A 21,217-nucleotide genomic window follows, 5' to 3' on the forward strand; every position below is an offset into this window, starting at 1 on the left:
GGTTAGTGTTTCTGTGATGTGGTGTGTAGTTGCTGGTGAGTATTTGCTTTGAGTTGGTGTGTGGGGGGGCTGTCTATAAGCGAGGACTGGCTTGCCTCCCAAGGTCTGTGAGAGTGAGGGATCGTTTTTCAAGATAGGTTGTAGATCACTGATGATGCGTTGGAGAGGTTTTAGCTGGGGGCTCTTTGTGATGGCCAGTGGTGTTCTATTATTTTCCTTGTTGGGCCTGTCCTGTAGTAGGTGACTTCTGGATACCTGTCTAGCTCTGTCAATCAGTTTCCTCACTTCCCCAGGTGGGTATTGTAATTTTAAGAATGCTTGGTAAAGATCTTGTAGGTATTTGTCTCTGTCTGAGGGCCTGGAGCAAATTGGCTCACTACAAAAGCAATTTTCCCTCTCTTGGCATTGACACCTCCTCATCAATTATTGGGAGTGGACTACATCCGCCCTGATTGGATTGGCCCTGTCAACACTGGTTCTCCACTTGTAGGTAACTCCTTTTTCTTCATGTGTCAGTATAATAATGCCTGCATCTGTAATTTTCATTCCATGCATCTGAAGAGGTGGGTTTTTTACCCATGAAAGCTTATGCCCAACTAAATCTGTTAGTCTAAGGTGCACCGGACTCCTCATTGTTTTTATTTGAAAACACCACAGAGAAAAAAATAGTGACTAATTACTTCAAGAAAAGGGTACAGGAAAACTTTCTGCAAATTTTAAAGAAATAGATGGCAAATTGATACCAAGCTACAGACCAGCAGTTCTCTAATTTGTCTACAAGGGAAACTACAACGCAAGAAGAAAAATGTGTTAGTACTGATGCTGACCTGTGTAGCCATGGCAGCAGGTGGGTTAACTGCTTCCAATGATTACACTGTCCACATGACATGACATACAAATTCAACATGATCCGTGGAAGCAATTACAGATGAAATGACCATTAGGTTAGAAGATGTTACGCTCAGCTTCGTGCAAAATACAGCCAGTGACAAATTTGTTCAAAAGAACACAGAGAGTTGCATTGGCTTGACCTACTTTATTATGGTTGGAATGAGTGCATGTTTTCAATTTGAATTAATATAAATTGATTGGCTATTGTCTATGTTTTGGAGTGAACCTCTACCCTGATATAACGCTCCACGGGTGGGGTGGGAGTGGGGGCTGCGCGCTCCGGCAGATCAAAACAAGTTCGATATGTGGTTTCACCTATAATGCAGTAAGATTTTTTGGCTCCAGAGGACAGCTTTATATCAGGGTAGAAGTGTATCTAATAAGATTACACACTATCAAAGGGTTTAAAATAAGTTTCTAAAGCGATTGCAACTCTCTCAGTACAAGTTCTTTTCAAAATTCACGTAATGTTAACAAGTGTCCTGAAAAAAATGTGATACTATAATAGAAATGCACTGAATTTACCATTTTGCAGGGGGAAGGGACTGCATGTTTGTTACTCCTCCATCTACCGGTACGACAACCTGTATGTTAGACAGCATACTAGGCACAGTCATAGATTCTGGGTTGTACTTGTAATCCACTCTTACATCAGTAGTGCTAGCATTACATTTCCAGTACGTTGCAAGATTCAAAGGCGTGGACTGGATACCATTTGAAGATACCTTTAAAAAAATTAAAATAAAATGTCTGTTTACTTATTGTAAGAATTATGGAACTGTGTTAGCAACACCACAATTAAGATTCTAACTCCATTATAAATCCTGGTTATATTTGAGATAAATGCAAATTAATAATCACTAATGCTCTTTTTGGGGGAAGAAGGTCTCATTCAAGAAGTATTACTTAATGAGACACAATTGAGATTATCCATCTATCTATCTAATCATGCCTTATAACTAAATGGGATATTCTCAGGTTAACTGGGAACAACATCCAAGTTAGACTGGGCTCAGCAGCTTTTATATTGTAATTCCACAGACTGCTTTTGTCAGACTTTTTTTTTGGGGGGGGTGGGGGGGGAGGAAGGGGGATTAACTGTCTCCCATCCACTCCAAAATCCCCTTCCCTTTCCGGCTTTTCCAATACAAAACATTGGTGTCAGTTTAGTTTTTAAGTTGTCTTTTGCATTCTACACTGCACTGAAGAAATCTGCCTGGAGAGGTCTTAATTTCTCCCATCCACTTGTGGACCATAATGATTTAATTGACAGAGGGTAACTTACAGTCATGGGACAGTTAGCACAAAAGTACTATTAGAAACAACATTTGCCTACCAGTTGAAGCACACATTTGGCTGCTTCTGTAGGCTGAGCACATCACATACACCAGGAGCTCTTTGTATCCCCACATTCCCATTACAAGCTCCCTGTGTACCACCCTTCCATCCCCTTTTATTTCAGGGACACACTGCTACCTTCTCCCTCATGCCAGGGAATCCGTGTCCCCCTAACAGCTTCCTCATGTCTGGGACTCTGTGCTTCCCCATTCTCCCCCAACCTTCAAGACAGGGGCTCTATGTGCCCCCTCACTGTCTTATACTAGGGTCCCCCATTAGTCCCCCAAGGGTTATGCATGCCCCCTCCTGCACATCCCAGGGGCTCTTTGTGCCCCCCCCAAATTCCCTTTCCCCCCCAATACCAGTGTCTCCCATTCTCTCTCGCCCCCTCCCCCTTCCCCAGCAAGGGTTCTGAGTGGCCTTCTCCTTCGCCAGCCTATGTTAGCGGCTTCAGGTGCCCCCCTTTTCCCTGGTCTCCCACACTCCCTCCCAGGCCAGGGGCTCATCTGCGTCCCTATTCCCCTCTCAGCATATGTTGTGTGCTCCCTTCCTCCATATCAGGTGCTCTATATGCCCCCCATGACCCTTTTCTTTCCCTCCCATGCTCTCTCCTTTTCAGGGCATCAACGTTTTTAAATTGTATTGGAAGATGGGGAGAGCTGCTATCCTGTCAAGGGTTTATGAGTGCCATCAACCGGTTCTTCGATCTATAGACAATAAAAGAGGTAGATGAAGCTGCTGAATGGCAGCTGCAGGGGGCTCCTTGTAGCCCTCATTTCTCCCTTTTGATTTTTCCAGTTTCACCAAAATCAATAGGATTATGCCCTATTTCCTGAAAATGTGGAATTGATTGGATGCCACATTCAAAAAGTTATCACACAGACAGATGGAGAAATACCATCAAATTGAGCATAAGGTCTCACTTCCCTCAGCCAACAATGGTCAAAGGAAGCAATGTTGGAACCCAGCATAAGTGTCACATGCTCAGAGCAAGCATGAGCAAACAGAAAAGTCATCAAGCCAGGAGAAGCAGCAAGAAAACACCAACGGCACAAATTGATCCAGCAGCCAGGTGAGGTCCTATGGGTTGGAACAGTGCAGTGTAGGTCTGGCTTAAGAATCATCCAACTAAACGGTGACAATCCTCCTTTATGCCCACATAAACAATAATTCTGATAGTCTCTTTACAGATGTGAAATATGCAAAGTTCCTTAAAAAAAATTCTCCAAATAAAAAAAGTATTTACCTGATATTTTAAAACATCAACATTATAATAGGAAGCAGATGGATTCTGCTCTGATAACTTCTTGAGGTAGACTGTGACAGCTTGCATGTTCATCCAAAAATCTTTTGTACTGGAGTCACTTTGTGACTGATCACTACATGTAAAATGAAGATAGGAATGAGAATACAAATATCAGTTTTCTTATTTTGGTTGTCTTAATTTTAAGTGGTAGACCTTTCCCTTTATTTCTTACACTTTTTTCAAACACAATAAGAGGCTGTAACATAATTTCACTGTTCAGAATATTAAGGCACATCGGTTACCTATTCAATACTAGCATTCAACACAAACACACACCCCTGGACTACAGCTGAATGTCAGGGGCACCATAGTTAAGGCTGTGTCTGGATTGTTCCTTCAAGAGGACATATTTTTAATATTAAAAAAACCTGCCCTGTAGTGACACCTTGAGGGGAAAAAGCTACAAAAAAGTATCTTTAAAAATAAATTTAATCTAATCTAAGATTATAAACACTAAAATGCCTTGATCACAATGTGGAGGTTACTTCAACATGTATGGTCCCTATCTCTAGTCCACATATGGCATGCAGGCGCTCTATGTGCCTGAGATCAGAGATTTCTGGCAGGTGGTTTCCGTTGGTTTACACCTGTACAGTTGCTTCCCTCATGCTCTATACTGAGGTTCTGAGGGGCAGCGTGAACCAACACTTCTCCAGTTCCTCCTCTTACTGCAAATCCAGTCATGATCCAAAGTAGAGGGGAAGGAGGGCAGGCAGTTGCATAGAGATAGAGACCACATATCTTGAAGAACCTTCAGTTACAGGTAAATGGCCTGCTTTTCTTCTTTGTGTGGCAGTCCCTATGTGTATTCCACACAAGTGACTGGTAAGCAGTATCCAAACAAGTGAGAGTGCAAGGATGCAGGCAGTATAGATGTCTGTAATACCTGCTGTCTGTACTTCTGAATCTGAAGAAGAATCTGGGACTAAAGACATAATCCTTTGTGAAGGTATCAGTGGAACACCAGGTTGCCGTCTTACAAATGTGGAGTATAGATACTTCTCAAAGATGTGTTATTGATTTGCATGAGTTCTCTTGGAGTGGGTCCTCTCCCCACCCAGGGAAGGGAGATACAGCCAACAGGTAACAGAGTGATACAGCTGGAGGTCCAACGAGAGAGTCTCTGAGCAGATAGCACGTGTCCCTGTGAGTGCTCTGCTACAGCAACAAACAGTCTAGTTTACCTAGTTCCCTGAGCTTTCACCTTCCAGAGCTCATGGGTCTGAGGCAGCCCTGCCATGGGGACTGTTCTCTGGCTTCCAGGGGCCATGGCAGCACGGACATGTGGATTATATGAGTCTGCAGCTCCATGTGGTGGTGTTTCAAAACAGAAATTTCTCACAAACTAGAAATCCTGACTTTCAGGCAGCTCTAACTGCAATATACAAAACAGGAGTACTTGTGGCACCTTAGAGACTAACAAATTTATTTCAGTATGAGCTTTCATGAGCTACAGCTCGCTTCTTCAGATGCACAGAATGGAACACACAGACAGGAGATATTTATACATACAGAGAACATGAAAAGGTGGAAGGATGCATACCAACAGGAAGAGTCTAATCAATTGAGATGAGCTATCGTCAGCAGGGGAAAAAAAAAACTTTTGAAGTGATAATTAAGATGACCCATAGAAGGTGTGAGGAGAACTTAACATAGGGAAACAGATTCAATTAGTGTAATGACCCAGCCATTCCCAGTCTCTGTTAAGGCCTGAACTAATTGTGTCTAATTTGCATATTAATTCGAGTTCAGCAGTCTCTTTGGAGTCTGTTTTTGAAGTTTTTTTTGTTGCAAAACTGCCACCTTCAAGTCTGTCACTGAGAGGTTAGAGAGGTTGAAGTGTTCTCCCACTGGTTTCTGAATGTTATGACACAATAACATCAGGAATCATAACATTCAAAAACCAGTGGGAGAACACTTCAACCGCTCTAACCACTCAGTGACAGACTTGAAGGTGGCAGTTTTGCAACAAAAAAACTTCAAAAACAGACTCCAAAGAGAGACTGCTGAACTCGAATTAATATGCAAATTAGACACAATTAACCCAGGCCTTAACAGAGACTGGGAATGGCTGGGTCATTATACTAATTGAATCTATTTCCCTATGTTAAGTTCTCCTCACATCTTCTATGGGTCATCTTAATTATCACTTCAAAAGTTTTTTTTCCCCTGCTGACGATAGCTCATCTCAATTGATTAGACTCTTCCTGTTGGTATGCATCCTTCCACCTTTTCATGTTCTCTGTATGTATAAATATCTCCTGTTTGTGTGTTCCATTCTGTGCATCTGAAGAAGCGAGCTGTAGCTCACGAAAGCTCATGCTGAAATAAATTTGTTAGCCTCTAAGGTGCCACAAGTACTCCTGTTCTTTTTGCAGATACAGACTAACACGGCTGCTACTCTGAAAAATATACAAAACAGTTACTCTAGATGGGCACTGTTTTTTTTTCCCTCTAAGAATTTTTAGAAGTACTTTTGCTGTGGATAACACATGCCTCATCTATATAGTAACACAAAGGTTCTGGTCTACTGTATAAAAGATAGGTTTCAGAGTAAAAAGGTGTAGTTAAAAAACACCCCCACAATAGTAATTGCCATGTCAGAAAAAGAACTTCAGTATTAACTGCAAGCTAAAAAATTTCCAAGTGAAGGCTGACACTTGATCCATCAATCATTCCAATGTGATCTCTGTACAAAAAATGCCATATACCTTGAAGGGGGAGTGTCAGTCTTCTTAATTTTGAAATTTCTAGTTTGTTTCTTTCAGTGATCAGGTACATTGTTCATATAATTTAAACACGTATTTATGTATTTAGATAAATTAAATAGGGTTTAATTTTTAACAGAGATTGTCTAAAACATTTAATTTACAAAATCGATTGTAAAGAGACATCCACAGATTCATTTAAGCCATCCATAGATTTTTAAGCCATTTTTGCAGTTTTAGCCATGTGGTTCCATTATAATCAATGGAAATTTCAAGTCTAGTAATCTATGCAATTCTCATACTGTGATTAGAGTGAGAGTGCTGAACAGAAACTAAGCATAAAAAACACAAGGCAGTTTACTGGCATAAATAAAATTCACAGCAAAGTTTAAACAATAAGATATCAGAGAATTTGTTTTTAAATAGTAATATAACAATTCACATTTTAAAATCACATGGTTTTCTATTAGATAAAAAAATACAAAACCTGTATACAAGTTGTGCATTTGGAAGAATCTGCTCTAGTTTGCTTGTGTTTTTTACCCTGAAGCAGAGTACAGCTGGAGATGGATTGCTGGTGAAGACTTTAATAATCCCACTTGGGAATGACACTGTCATATCACCAGTGATCTTCACAATACATCTGGGAAAGAGATGAGAGAAGAGCAATTCTATTACAACGGAATAAAAACAAAAATACCCAGTTCTTACTGCATGTCAAATTTCACTATTAATTTTAAAGTAAAGATCTACTGTTTTCAGAATATTTGTATCTAAGGCATAAATTTAAAATACAAATTGATTCTAAATGAAGAGGTGGTGGCACTATGGCTTATTGCACTACCTCTTTCACCTCTTGGAATATGATTTAAAAATTAGATGAGTTTGCAAGTGAAATGAGTTTGGTGGATAAAGCATACAGTAGTCTGTTGGCGAACTTCTTTTTTCCACACCACAAACACAAGGCACAACTATGTGTAGGAGATGGCCACAACTGGCATAGCAGAGGTGTTGCAGGTAGAAATGAGGTGCTTTGAGCTGTGTGGGACAATTTACACATAGCACCTACCTGAACTATGCCTGGCCAGTGATAAATCACCATCTCATTTTCATCAGAAATTCATTTCAACGAATTTACCACATTCTTCTAAAGTTTCACCATTTTTCCCCCATTTTAAAAAAGAAAAGAAAAAAGACCAATTTGTTTTCTAAATATAACTCAGTATAGTCAAAACAATTCACTATTAAACTAACTTTGTAGGATCTGCTCCTTTAAAGTAGGCGTTAACAGATTCAGTAAAGGCTACTGCAACAGGCAGGGTGTCCTGGTTTCCAAGGGTGACAGGGCTGGGACCACGTGAAACACCTAGAATACATATGGTTTATAGGTTTAATTTTCAAGAAGCTTAGCTAGATTTCAAAATGGTTGGCTGCCTATGTTACTGAAGTATCAAGTAAAAGAAGTCACTATCAGCAGCTTCACAGCAAAGTCCAAAGTATTTTTTTGAAAAGTGTGGAAAAATGTATTTGAAAAACATTTGAAATCAAAATATAACACAATCAAAGCACTAAGCAACAATAAGCAACCTGAGAAAACAGGACTATTGCAATGACATTTTAAACAGATAGATACTAGGGAACACATCATACATGATACAACATAAATGGTAACATTGTATTAATTAAAGCCAACAGCACCCAAAGGAAACTAAATATGTAGCTGGTACTACTCATAAAACAAACTCTCTACTGTATGCTTATAATATGAAGAAAATGTATAGTAAAAGAAGAGAGTCATCATGGACATGTCATGATTCCAATTATGTCTGCATAAAACCCCCAAGCAGTTTAGTCTGATTCCACATAAATTAAATATTGGCATCTTTAACTAAGTCTCGAGCACTATCAAGCAGGCAAACACTTTTCACATGAGAGGATCACAGAACATTTTTATTTACTGAGATTTTTACGTCCACCTATTAAGGAATCAGGATATGCCTCAGAGTTACAAGGAAATATGTACCACTTTAAAAGTCATTCAATGTACTGGGGAAAACAGTCAGAAAGGCCTGAGTCCAATCTTCATAAGTTGTTATGAAAACACCTACATACACAGAAGTGTTTCAATTTTTACCTACAAAACCAACTGAGACCTAGCGTTAAGACTTCTTACACTGTGGCTGCATAAGAAGAGTGTGGGTGAACGTATGCATAACAACAAAATGTTGTGCATGCACATGTGAAGACCAGGGACTAAAATGTACCACTCTAAAATATATACGGCCAGTTACTGAAAGCAATAGCACAGTGGAAAGCTTATTATTATGCTTTTCCTGTACTCCTATTAAACCTGACTGTCTCATGCAAAGCATATTGCTCACAAAGGAAGCCTAACACTTTTCAGTAAGCAGGCAGAAACAGACCAATGAATATTTTCTACTGAGGTACCATAAAGCAGAAAAGCCATGTTTCTGCTTTCAAACTAATCCTATAATTTACTTTGAAATACTGTGATGTGCTTCTCAGATTTATCAGCAGTACATGCTGTAGGACAGGAGTTCTCAAACTGGGGGTCAGGACCCCTCATGGGGTCATGAGGTTATTACATGGGGGGTACAAGCTGTCAGCCTCCACCCCAAACCCCGCTTTGCCTCCAGCATTTATAATGGTGTTAAATATATAATAAAGTATTTTTAATTTATTAGTGGGGTTGCACTCAGAGGCCTTTTATGTGAAAGGGGTCAAAAAGTTTGAGAGACACTGCTGTAGGAGGAGGGTGGGACCTTAATATAGGGAAGCAGCTTGTTAATATATGTACTAACCTATGAAGTAAGTACATGTGGGTGTGGGAACTGTATGTTTAATTTGAGGCAGGAGGGGTGGGAGGAGAAGGAGCAGCATGAGAGTGAGAGAAGAGTTTAAAAAAAAATGGTCAGATTCCAGATATTTAGTCTTATTATGATACTACCATGTCTTACCTTCTCCTCTAAAGTCTTGTGCACTGTTTACAAGATGCTTTAATGTTTTGAATTCTTCCCAATAGTTACTTTGTCTATGAACCAATACAATTCACTTACATAAAAAACCTCTACTAGAACACGTACTCTTCCTTCGACTCACAGTATTGCCAGCCCAGGCATTAAAAAATCATGAATCAGACTAAATAAATATTAGTGGACTGATTAGAAACATGAAATTAATAAAAAATATGTTGACATCTTTTTATTTGCTTTTCAGTCTACACTTAGGCCACATCTTCAAGCTTTTTGCTGTAGCTACAAAGGCTAGAAAGTTAATCTTTTTTAAAAAGAAAGCTGAGATTTTTACATAACCCTACAATTTTGTTTTAAGAAAAACAAAATATTGTATGACTCATCAAATATTGCAAGACTCATGGAAATTAATGGGAATATGATTTTATCATGAGTTGGCAAAACTGGACTCATTAATTTCCATCTCTGTAGTGAAATGCTCAACTATGGAGACAGCAAATAATACAAAGTCATCTATAACAAAGAGTTAAAAATGCGTTTAAGCTGTAAGTATTGCTCTACACTTGTATGGGAATTTATCCCCTTTTCATCAGACCAATAGAGAGTAATGATTAGACAGCTCAACTGCAGAGCCAGGCTGGAAGGCGATCACTTCCTACTAAATAAATAGTCTTTTACAGAGGTACAAATTGTTGATTTACAGTAACTTTTTTCTTTTTATATTCTTATAGATAAATTCAAACTGATCCATTAGAGAGAATTATGCAAAATCTATTAAACTTCGTGTATACATATATTTTTCCATTCCGTAAAAGAAATACAGGAATTTCTTGCTTGCTGAAAATAACTGTATCTTCCTTAATATATTACAATTTGCACATATTTAAGGAGACACAGACACATATATATGCAAGTGCACACATACATATTTCTTTTTTTCTTGGTCATACCCAGGGCACTAGAAATCAAAAGATTTATTTTCTTTTTTCAGCTTTTACTGTGCTCTGCAAAAGTCTAAGTTTTCATTAAAAAAAAAATCTCCAAACAAAACTAAGTCCTCCTTATTATAAAGATAGATTTAACTGTAAATCAGCATTCTGTTGGCCTGTTTGCTCTGCAGCCAGGCACAAAATGCTGAGAATCCTTGTTGAGAGTGAGAAAGGAGGCTGGAGCTGGAGATCCAGAAATTGGGAAGTGGTGTGACAAGGGGTGGCTGCAGCTGATGACCTCAAAGTGGAGGTGGAGTAGGAAAGAAGCAAGTTGAGATAGAAGAACAATAAGGAGTGAGAGGCAGCAACTCTGAAGGGGATGAAGGCTTTAAAGAGGCAGGCATGAAGGAACTGTCCCCTAGTGAGGCTGCAGACAACATGAAGAGCAGTGGACCATGGAGTAGACCAGTTTTAGTGTGTACAGGAGGAAAACAATTCTGAATGTGTGTGGGGCTTTCAAACAGATGTTCAGTAGCATTAGAACTGATTTTTCATGCAGATAAGGAAGTATTTGAATTGATTTGCATTGGAGGGGAAATTGGTTGTGGGGGAGGGACTTCATTTTGATTTCATGAGTTGGGCAGCCTCCTTGTAACACAACATGAAAAAGTTTGAGAAGCCATCATCCAATACACCTCAGACCTAACAAAGTCTAGCCATTCTATCTTTGATGCCATTAGAAACTTCAGATGGGGTCCATCTGCCCCCCACCCACACAGAGAGTCCTGTATAACAAGGGAAAAGAAACGGCGGAAAAAGCAGCCTTCTTTTTTCCTCTGGTGGCAAGTCCTTGGGGCAGAAGTTAATTGGTGGGGTTGTGTACCCTCTCTCCTGAGCCAAACAGCAGCAGTCTGAAAAGTTAGTAGGACTTTGAGACTTCACTGAAACAGGCACCCCCGACTGCAACACAGGTTTCAAAATTTTTAGAACTTTTGAGGCTTAAAATGGTTTTGAGGTTGAGGATGCAAAAGTAAAGTGGCTCCAGTGTGTCATTATATGAAGAGTAGTTCCAGCAGAGTTACAAAGAGTTGCCTGGGTCCTACTAAACCACAGGTTGAAGCACTTTTAATTTTCCTAAATTAGTCTGCTGGAGGGCAATGGACAATATCTGTCTGCAAAAAAAGGTAACAATTATTTATGGTGGAAGTTTCCAAATATTTCAGCGTTCTCCTTATTTGCATGCCACATACAAAACAGGTTCTTTAAAAGTGTTAAGTAAGGATTGTCATTTTAAAAGTTCAAGATAATTGCCTTTTTTTTTTTTTTTTTTTTTTTTTGAGAAAAGCTATGATGGAAGATTAGGGAGAATAAGACCACAGGCCTTACCTGAGTTTTTTGGAAATTTTTAAATGTTTGGTTATATCAATTTCAAATGATTAATACAACACATAACTCATTAAGCAGTTTAGCTTTGAAGCTACTTTATGGCTCGAAGATACTAGAGATTGCTGGAGAAAGTTAAGTCACGAAGAAATTTTATTAGGTACCGTTTTAGGATAATTAGTTAACACATAAATGTTCTTCTAAAACAATACCTGCAGGTGTCTCACAAAGTTTTTCAATCGTAGGGAGCTTTCCAAAGATCATATCATCATCTATTACATTTAAAATAAACAAAACATTGCAAGAAAACAAAACATTTCAAGCAATAATAAAAAGCACTAATTTAAAATTACATTATTTAAATGGAAAGATGTTTGAAAAATAAGAATTCTAATTAAAGATGAGGTTAAAATATAAAATAAATTAGTTAAGGAATATTAGATTTTTCCACAAATTCCCTTGAAACAATACACATTTGCTGGAGTTAAGTTTAATTTAGCAGACTAAAGCTGTAATAGTGTCCAATGGTTAAAAAATAATAATCAGTCCTGCAAAAGGAACATCAGGTTAAAAAAAATACACTTTTACAAAAAAAATGTCCTTGCTAGTTACACCTTAGGTTGTCAAAACTGAAAGAATTTTAAAAGAAATCAAGGTCCTGATCCTTCAAACACGAACATGTAACTTTATGCAGGCGAATGTTTCCTCTAAAGTCAATGTCACTATTCATGTATATTGCACGATTGGGGCCCTAATTTACTTTTCACCATTTATGCTCTTTAGTTAGTTCCTTTACTGTTCTCAACCTGGAGAAAGGAAAAGACCATCAATTCCAGATTTTGGTTTCTATGTATCTGCATAATGCTGCAATTATAGGGTTGTAAGCAAGGCAAGGGAACATTTAAATCATTATAAATCATTTAAAAACAATTTTCATGGTAACAGTTCTATTAGTATTATGTTTTATAACAGAAATTATTAAAACAAAACCTGATTATAGGCCTAAACACAATGGTTTATTTAAAAATGATTAAATTCACTCTATATCTAAAGAATATTTCAATATCAAATAGAATAAAATCTCAAACAAATAACAGCCTCACTTAATGTATACATATCCTGCATACCAAGTAAGCATTTATAAGCATTTCTACAACAATTTAAAAAAAAAATTCACTGAAGGATCTGCCATACTGGATCAGATCAGTGGTCTATCTAGCCCAGTATCCTGTCTCTGATAGTATTCAGTACCGGATACTTCAAAGGAAGCTGCAAGAAAACCTAAGTTGGACAAATAAGGCTATTTTCTCCCAACATCCAGAAGTTAGTGGTTTATATATGCCCTGAAGAATAAAGATTTATAGCTCTTCTCAAAAAAAAAAAGTTATAAAAATTACAGGCTATAGAGACATAAAATAGTTGTTCACAGATAGTCTGAATTACTTACCTACTGTGGGTGTATTTGCTGCACTTAGAGAAGCTGAAGAAGATATTGATGAGATACTCTCTGCACGTGCCAAAGGAGCTATAGGTGGTGGACTGGAGTTAGAGGTCAAGGGTGGGCTGAATGGCCTCGGCTTAAAACAAAATGTGTCAAGATCATTACAAACATATATATGATTTTAAATGGACGAAAAAAAGGAAATCTTATGAGAATCAAACAGAACCAGAAAAGAAGTCTTCATCTAGTTCATTCCCTGCCTAATGTAAGATCGTCACCTATGATATTTTTTTCTAGTGTTTTATCCAACCTAATTTTCAAAGTAAAAAAACTTATGAACTGCTACCATTTCCCTTGGGCAGTTATTCTATTATTTAGACTATTGTTAGGAAGTTTTTCCTGATAATCAATCTTTAATGAGTTAACATTATGCTTTGCCAATATAACAGCCTAAAGTAACCCCATTTCAGGCTGAGTTAAGTCCCAAAAAAAAAAAAAAAAAAAAAAAAAAAAAGGCAGAGAAGCTAAACTTTTATGCTGCTGCCTGAACCTGCAGTCCTGAATACACGAGCACTTTCCATGGATGACTACTTTAGGGGTCACACCAGTGGAGAGGCAAGGTTGGTGTCTTTCAAAGAACCATCCGCTGTTTAACCTGGAGATGGTGCAGTGCCACTGCATTGTGAAAGAGCGGATCTCAGGCTTTCCACACACATTAATCCTCCCCTCTGCCCTGACCTTCCCTCACCCAAATTCATCTGGTGTTGCACAAGGATGGTTTCACATCCAAAATTAACAAATAAGGATAGACTAGATTAAATGTTAGTAACACCCAGTCAAATAATTTAACACAAGCAAGGGAAGAGCAAATCTGAAATGGTGAAAGTTGTGGTTTCGTTTTGCTACTTATGTCTTCGTTTTTACAGCACCCAGAACCTGTAAAGAATTCTCAGGTACTACAGTGATGGGTAGTACAGAAATGCACATAACTAATAAAACTGTACCTAGTGAGCCATGTTAGGTGAGAAGAATTCAAAATGTTTATCATAAGATGGATAAACAGTATCAGCCTAAGCAGCAAAGAATCCTGTGGCACCTTATAGACTAACAGATGTTCTGGAGCATGAGCTTTCGTGGGTGAATACCCACTTCCTCAGATGCATGTGATCAGATGCAGTATCAGCCTGATAATATGAATGCGTTCCTCTTCCCTCATGTGGTTCTCTCTCCTAGAAATTGGGGGTGAAATCCTGGGAGTTTTGCGATTGATTTCACTGGGATCAGGATTTCACTCAAGGTTTGTTTTTTTTTTTAAGATATGGCATTATGTATATGCAATCTTCAGTTTTTAAAATTGATTCTTTGTTTGAGCAAGTAAAAGCAAACACTTAAGCCCTCCAAAAGCTGCTTTGCATAAAAAATACTAACAAATTTATGCTACTAATAATTACATTCACAGTGAACAATTTCCATGCACATTTTAGGTTGATGACAATTAAAATGGGTGATTTATAAACTCTCAAAGAGTTTGATGTAAAAAGAAACGTTAACTATAATGGGGTAAATGAGTGCTTTATTTCAAGTTGAGCCATTCTTTGAGAAATAAGTTAAATAATTAAACAAAAAGTAAAATTAAATACATACAATTTCATTAATTCCACTAAGTTTCCCTGTTGATATCTTTGGTCTGGAAGCAGGCCTTGGAGGTGGTACAATAGTGCCTACAGAAAGAGGAGTTGTAGGCCTGGCTGAAAAACAATAATGTGAAGAAATCAATAGTATTATAAAAGTCATACGAAAAATACAAAAAAGTCACTGAGTGCAACCATTATAAATTACATTTCTGTTAAAGATTCTACTTTATTATAAACCCTATTTTGCAGGAATTCATAACGAAGAAAACTACTATGGTATTAAAATGTGATTCTATGGTACTCTGAAAAATGACTACAAATGGTATTGTGGGCTCCATCATTACAGTTCCTAAATGATTCCATATCAAATATATCCAGTTTGTAGATCAAAAGATGGTTTTACCTAGCTTTCACCCTGTATGCTCAGCATGGGTTCAGGGTGAAGTCTTGTCTTTTATTTCTCATGTATCACCAACAGTAATAAAACAGGCCAGTTAGACCTTTGGTGACTGCTGCGCAGCTCCATTATCTTAATATCAGGCCGCTGACATATGTGAAACCACGCTGCCTTCAGTGAGTTTTCACAGGTGTTATAAATGATTAAAATTTAGTAAATAATTGTGTTGATGTGTGAGAAACCATGTAACTTCTCACTTCTTTCAGCAGGACTACCAGAAACTAAAAAATTGTAAAAAAAAAAAAAAAAATTTTTTTTTATAAGCCTCTAAAATGAGCAGATATAATTCTCAATACATGTCAGTGAAAGAAGGAGCTATTTTCACATAGACACTTTTCTGAGAACTATACTTCAAAACAGCTGTTAGATGTCATCCAGTAAGAATTCTGAATCAAAAATGTGCTTTTTTCCCCCCCAAAAAGCAAATACATAATTACATGATAAACAAGATTCAGAGTAGCAGCTGTGTTAGTCTGTATCCGCAGAAAGAACAGGCGTACTTGTTTCTCTAAGGTGCCACAAGTACGCCTGTTCTTTCTGATGATAAACAAGAGTTACAGCATATTCAATTATCTATCCAAAAATAATTTTACATGTGCTTGTAACCAAAAAGAATATTCTCTAAAAATTACATTTTGTGAGAGATTTTCAAAAGCACTCAGATATGGCATAACTCTGTTCCTATTAAAGTAAATGGCAGTTTTATCAATGACTTTGATGGAAATAGACTTACGCCAATGCTGAGCACTTGAAAATCCCACTCATCCTAAATTTGTACCACAAATGTCAAAAAGTAAACCAATTCAAGACTAACATTACCAATCTTCCCTTTAAATTCATCCTCTTATGCCTACTGTAAGTAGTGCATGATAAACACCCTGATCAGAGGCACACAATGGGAGGAGATGGAATACCTGTCTCAACACTGATTTGTTTTTACGTTAGTTTGTGTCACAACTGTAGTCTCAACTGCACATTAAAATTTGATTTAAGTATCAAAAGGATATGTACAGATTTTAGCTTTTTTACTCCAATAATAGCTATATAAAGTTTAAAAAACCCTACAATTACTTCTTGCAATATTAAATATTTAAATTTTCCAGAAGTTTTTGATTTCTGAGGGATGTCAAAGGCAGTGAGCATAGTATATTCGCTGTTTCTTTAAAAGCAAAGTTCCACATGATCAGGAACAAACAATGCCCTTAGTCACGAAGGTTTTTTTTCAGTTGGATACTTATTTATATGTTGACTGACTGACTTAGGAGGCTTGGTGCTAAAAACGTTGATAAGCTTTAGTATCTTTAGATGAGAGGATGAATTAATTTTAATATCAAGTGAACAACAGTGAGGGAGAGAAGTCAGTCTACTTTTTGGAGTCAGTTATTAGGCAAAGACCAATACACAACACATGCTTGCCATACCCGTGTCTATATGAACAGAAGTGGAAACTAAACTAGAGTCCAGTGGTGCTAACGAAGATGTGGAAGAAATTTCAGTAGCACTGTCAGTTTCTTCAATGAATACTTTTTCATGGTACGTAATATTATTGTAAAGGTCGCTTTGATCCTCAGAGGCACAGCTGTTGGAAGAACTCCCAAGCAAAGAAGTAGAGGCAGTGTGGAGATTTTCAGTTTTAAAACGCAAACTTTGGGGCGCCTCGTGGTTTGCATTTGTTTGTTCAACTGTAACAAGATCACGAGCAAAGCAAATCCACTGATTTTGAGACCATGAAATAATAGATAAAGTATTTGTGTTCCCTGTTGGTGCAGTTGTAATAGAAGGTTTGCACCAAGAGCTAGAGATGAAGTCTGGTGATGATGGGCTCCTAGACCCAGAATCTGTACGGTGCCCAAGCAAAGATTCAGATATTATGCACCCAGGAAAATCAATGGTAGATGAGAAGGAGCTCCTATTTTGCTCTTTTAGTGTAGCTGAAGGAAAAGGGAAAAATTGAAAGCTAGAAGCAAGATGAAAATTCTAAAAACTACAATATAAATCCAAACATATACACCCTGAAGATTAAGTCTACTAGCCAAACTGAAAAATAATTGTTCTCTCAGGCCCTGTCTGCAATTTAAAGGATTAAAAGTTGTATATTATTTGTATACATCATTTAACTATTAATTTTGCTCTCTCATTTTTCTCAAAGTCTCTCTCCCTCTCCATATAGTATCCTGTTTGGGTTCTATCTTCTGTATCAGCCTCTATTTAGTAGGTGTCTGGTAGTAAAGGAATATTCTCTCACCTCAAAATCACCTAACTGCTGTTACCGTACGTGGACTCCTCTATTATTCTCCTCCCTCACCTTCTTGGCTGCTGCAGTGGCAGGAACAGCAGTAGTAAAAACTGACCAGACTGGTTAGCTTACCCCATGCTGCAACTTGTCAAAGCTACAAGCAACAGTGGCAATGGAGTGGTGTACAGACTTAGGAAGAAAGCACAATACTGGTTTCCACTCAGTTCATATATGGAAAATAAATCTCTGCAACTATAAAAAGTGGTTACCTACCTGTACTGTAATTGGTTTTTTTTGAGTTGTGGGTGCAGATATGTGTTCCACTCAGGTGTGTGTGCACTCAGTGGACTGAAGCCAGTAACTCAGCTTAGCAGTATCCAGTGGGGTGGTACACAATTAGGCACTCATAGCCCTCTCCAATGGCTATTTAAGGGCAGCGCTGCCCCAACCTCCCTCAATTCCTTTGCAACTAACATCAAGGCCTGAGTCTACACTATGAGTTTATGTCGAATTTAGCATCGTTAAATCGAATTAACCCCGCACCCGTCCACACAACGAAGCCATTTTTGTCGACATAAATGGCTCTTAAAATTGATTTCTGTACTCCTCCCTGACAAAGCACTGAAATCGACATTGCCATTTCGAATTAGGGCTAGCATGGCTGCAATTCAACGCTATTGGCCTCCGGGAGCTATCCCACAGTGCACCATTGTGACTGTTCCGGACAGCAATCTGAACTCAGATGCACTGGTCAGGCAGACAGGAAAAGCCCCGCGAACTTTGAATTTCATTTCCTGTTTGCCCAGAGTGGAGCGCTGATCAGCACAGGTGACCATGCAGTCCCAGAATCAAAAAAAAGAGCTCCAGCACGGGCCGTACGAGAGATACTGAATCTGATCTCTGTATGAGGAGATGAATCTGTTCTATCAGAACTCCATTCCAAAAGACAAAATGCCAAAACATTTGAAAAAAATCTCCAAGGTCATGATGGACAGAGGCCACAACAGGGACTCAACAAAGTGCTGTGTGAAACGTAAGGAGCTGAGACAAACATATCAGAAAGCCAAAGAATCAAATGGACGCTCACGGAGGGAGGGGCAACTGACAACTGTAGCTATCCCACAGTTTCCGCACTCTCTGAAAACTATTTGAATTCTGGGCTGAGCTCCCAATGTCTGAAGGCTCAAAAACATTGTTGTGGATGGTTCAGGGTATATGTCGTCAGCCGACCCCCCAGTGAAAGCAAAGGGAAAAAAAATTGTTTCTCACCTTTATTCAATGTCTCCGTATGTCTATTGGATGCTGCTGGCAGACGCGATGCTGCAGTGCTACACTGCAGCATCCCCTTGCCATGCCAATGGCAGACGGTGCAGTATGATTGGTATCCATAATCGTCGTCCCTTGGGTGCTCCTGGCTGGCCTCGATGAGGTCGTCGGGGGCGCCTGGGCAAAAATGGGAATGACTCCAGGTCATTCTCTTTAAGTTTTATGTAATGGAGATTCAGTCCTGCCTGGAATATCCTGCCAGCTGGAGGCTTCTGCGTCAGGCTGCTCTCCCAGTCAGCAGCACCATGGGGTCGCACCTACCTCAGCCTACGCCTTGCTACCACCAGGGCTCACAATCAGATACTTAGACCTCTACATTTTGCTGCAAATAAAAAAATTAAGCTGCCATTTAGAACTGTCCCCCAACATACATATCCTGGGACATTTTGTGTTTTACCAGTGTCAACCAAAGGCCCACACACAAATGGAGATTCAGTCCTGCCTGTGCTTCTATCCTAGTGTTTATTACAGATTCCCATTTTCAGCTATAGGCTGAGCAAGTGCAGAATGGTGGTTCGCTCTGCTTCGCTGTAAGCCAATTGCCCTCCCTTCCCCCCTTTGATCTCTGCTTGCAGAGGCAATAAAGTCAGCGTTGTTTCAAATTCATGCATTCTTTATTACTTCATCACACAAATGGGGGGATAACTGCCACGATAACCCAGGAGGGGTGGGGGAGGAGGGAAGCAACGGGTGGGGTTGTTGCAGGGGCACCCCCTAGAATGGTATGCAGCTCATCATTTCTGCAGGATGTATGGGGCTCTGACCTGGAGTGGCCGTTTGCTTCTCTGGTTCTTTAGTAGGCTTGCCTGTTATTCTAGGCAGGACTGACTCTCCATTAGACAAAACTTAAAGAAGAGAATGACCTGGGGAGTCATTCCCATTTTTGTCCAGGCACCCCCGACCAACCTCACCGAGGCCAGCCAGGAGGACCCATGGCAGCAGCAGACGGTACAGTACGACTGGTAACCGTCTTTGCTAATGTGCAAAGGCAAGAGGATACTGCTGTATAGCTCTGCAGTACCGCGTCTGTTAGCAACATCCAGTAGACGTAAGGTGACAGTGAAAAAAGGCTGAACGGGCTCCATGGCTGCCATGCTATGGCGTCTACCTGGGCAATCCAGGGAAAAGGGTGCAAAATGATTGTCTGCCGTTGCTTTCACAGAGGGAGGATTGACTGATGACATTTACCCATAACCACCTGCGACAAATTTTTGGCTCCATCATTCTCAACTCAGAATTCCAACGGGAGGGGGAGACTGTGGGAACTATGGGATAGCTACCCACAGTGCAACGTTCTAGAAGTTGAGCTAGCTTCGGTACATGGATGCACACCACTGTAAGCACCAATGTGCTTAGTGTGGCCACGTGCACTTGACTTTATACAATCTGTTTCCAAAAATCGATTTCTGTAAAATTGGAATAATCTCGTAGTGTAGACATACCCCAAGAGTAGAAACTCCATTGCAGAGGGGATGGGGGGAGGGTCACAGAATACCTATCTGCATTCACATCTCAAACAACAATTACAGTACAGGTTGGTAATAGTTTTTTCTTCTAGTGGCTGCAGATGTGTATTCTACTCAGGCAACTGACAAGCAGTAACCAAAGGTGGTGAGGCTTGGAATCTACTTGAACAATGATTGCAGGACTGCCTTCCCAAAGTCTGCATCTGACAGAGATGCAGTTGTAATAGCATAATGTCTGCTAAACATATGCACAGAAGACCACATACTGACTCTGCAAATATCCAGTATAAAAGCATTATTGAGAAATGCAACAGAAGCTTTTTGGGTCCTCATCAAATGAGCCATCGGTTTCTGTGGAGGTGTGGTCTGAGCTACCCCATATGCTGTCGTCATGCAGGAAATGATCCATATGGAAAGCATCTGTCCAGAGACCGCCTGACCCGTCATTTGATCCGCACAGAAGATAAAGTCAAGGTGATGAACTATTTGGTTTAATCCTTTTCAGATAGAATACCAAGCATTGTCTCACATCCAGTGTGTGAAGACGCTGTTCATCCACATTTGAATGTGGCATACAAAAGAACAGAGGTAAATATTTCATTAAGGCGAAACTGCGAAACCATGTTGCATCCAAAATTTTTGTCTAATCTTTGGACCACTTCATCTTTGCAAACTGATTTATGGTGGTTCTGCCATTAAAGCCTGCAGTTCACTCATTCTTCTTGAGGCTTTTATGGCAATAAGAAAAGCCACCTTTTGGCAAAGAAGAGAGAACAAGTTGCCAGGATGCACCATAAAGGTAGCCAATACAGTATTAAGGTCCCATAATAGAACAGTTTACTTCACAAGTGGAAAGAGACAGACAACACCTCTTAGAAATCTCATTACCATGCGGTTTGAGAAAACAGACTTCCTTTGGATCAGAGGACAGTATTATAGAGATTGCTGCTAAGTGGACCCTCAATGAGCTGAGAGAGGGGAAAAAAAAAAAAAAGAAACCAGGGGACTAAAAGTTGTAACAGATAATCCAAAGTATCCTGAATGCTGGCTAGCTTCAGCTGAATTCCCCTGGCTAGCAATCAAACCAAAAAAATGTTTTCACTTGGCCA

The 21,217-nt window shown here is 39.2% G+C and overlaps 1 protein-coding gene across 6 annotated transcripts in view; it reads right to left on the minus strand.

The window, feature by feature from the left end:
• Positions 1–21,217, minus strand: part of FCHO2 (FCH and mu domain containing endocytic adaptor 2) — a 228,201-nt gene that overhangs the window by 15,159 nt on the left and 191,825 nt on the right. For 5 of the 6 annotated variants that reach the window (XM_050945258.1, XM_050945259.1, XM_050945257.1 and 2 more), the window contains 6 exons: positions 14,634–14,737; positions 12,996–13,125; positions 7,498–7,609; positions 6,731–6,886; positions 3,476–3,608; positions 1,417–1,616 (listed from right to left, as the gene is read on the minus strand). In XM_050945258.1, the coding sequence (XP_050801215.1) occupies positions 1,417–1,616; positions 3,476–3,608; positions 6,731–6,886; positions 7,498–7,609; positions 12,996–13,125; positions 14,634–14,737 (835 nt within the window). Of the gene's footprint in view, positions 1–1,416; positions 1,617–3,475; positions 3,609–6,730; positions 6,887–7,497; positions 7,610–12,995; positions 13,126–14,633; positions 14,738–21,217 lie in introns of those variants that run through there. The other variant, XM_050945261.1, reaches the window with a different exon arrangement.

The sequence above is a fragment of the Gopherus flavomarginatus genome, chromosome 3 (genome assembly GCF_025201925.1).
Source record: "Gopherus flavomarginatus isolate rGopFla2 chromosome 3, rGopFla2.mat.asm, whole genome shotgun sequence".
Classification (NCBI taxonomy): Eukaryota; Metazoa; Chordata; order Testudines; family Testudinidae; genus Gopherus; species Gopherus flavomarginatus.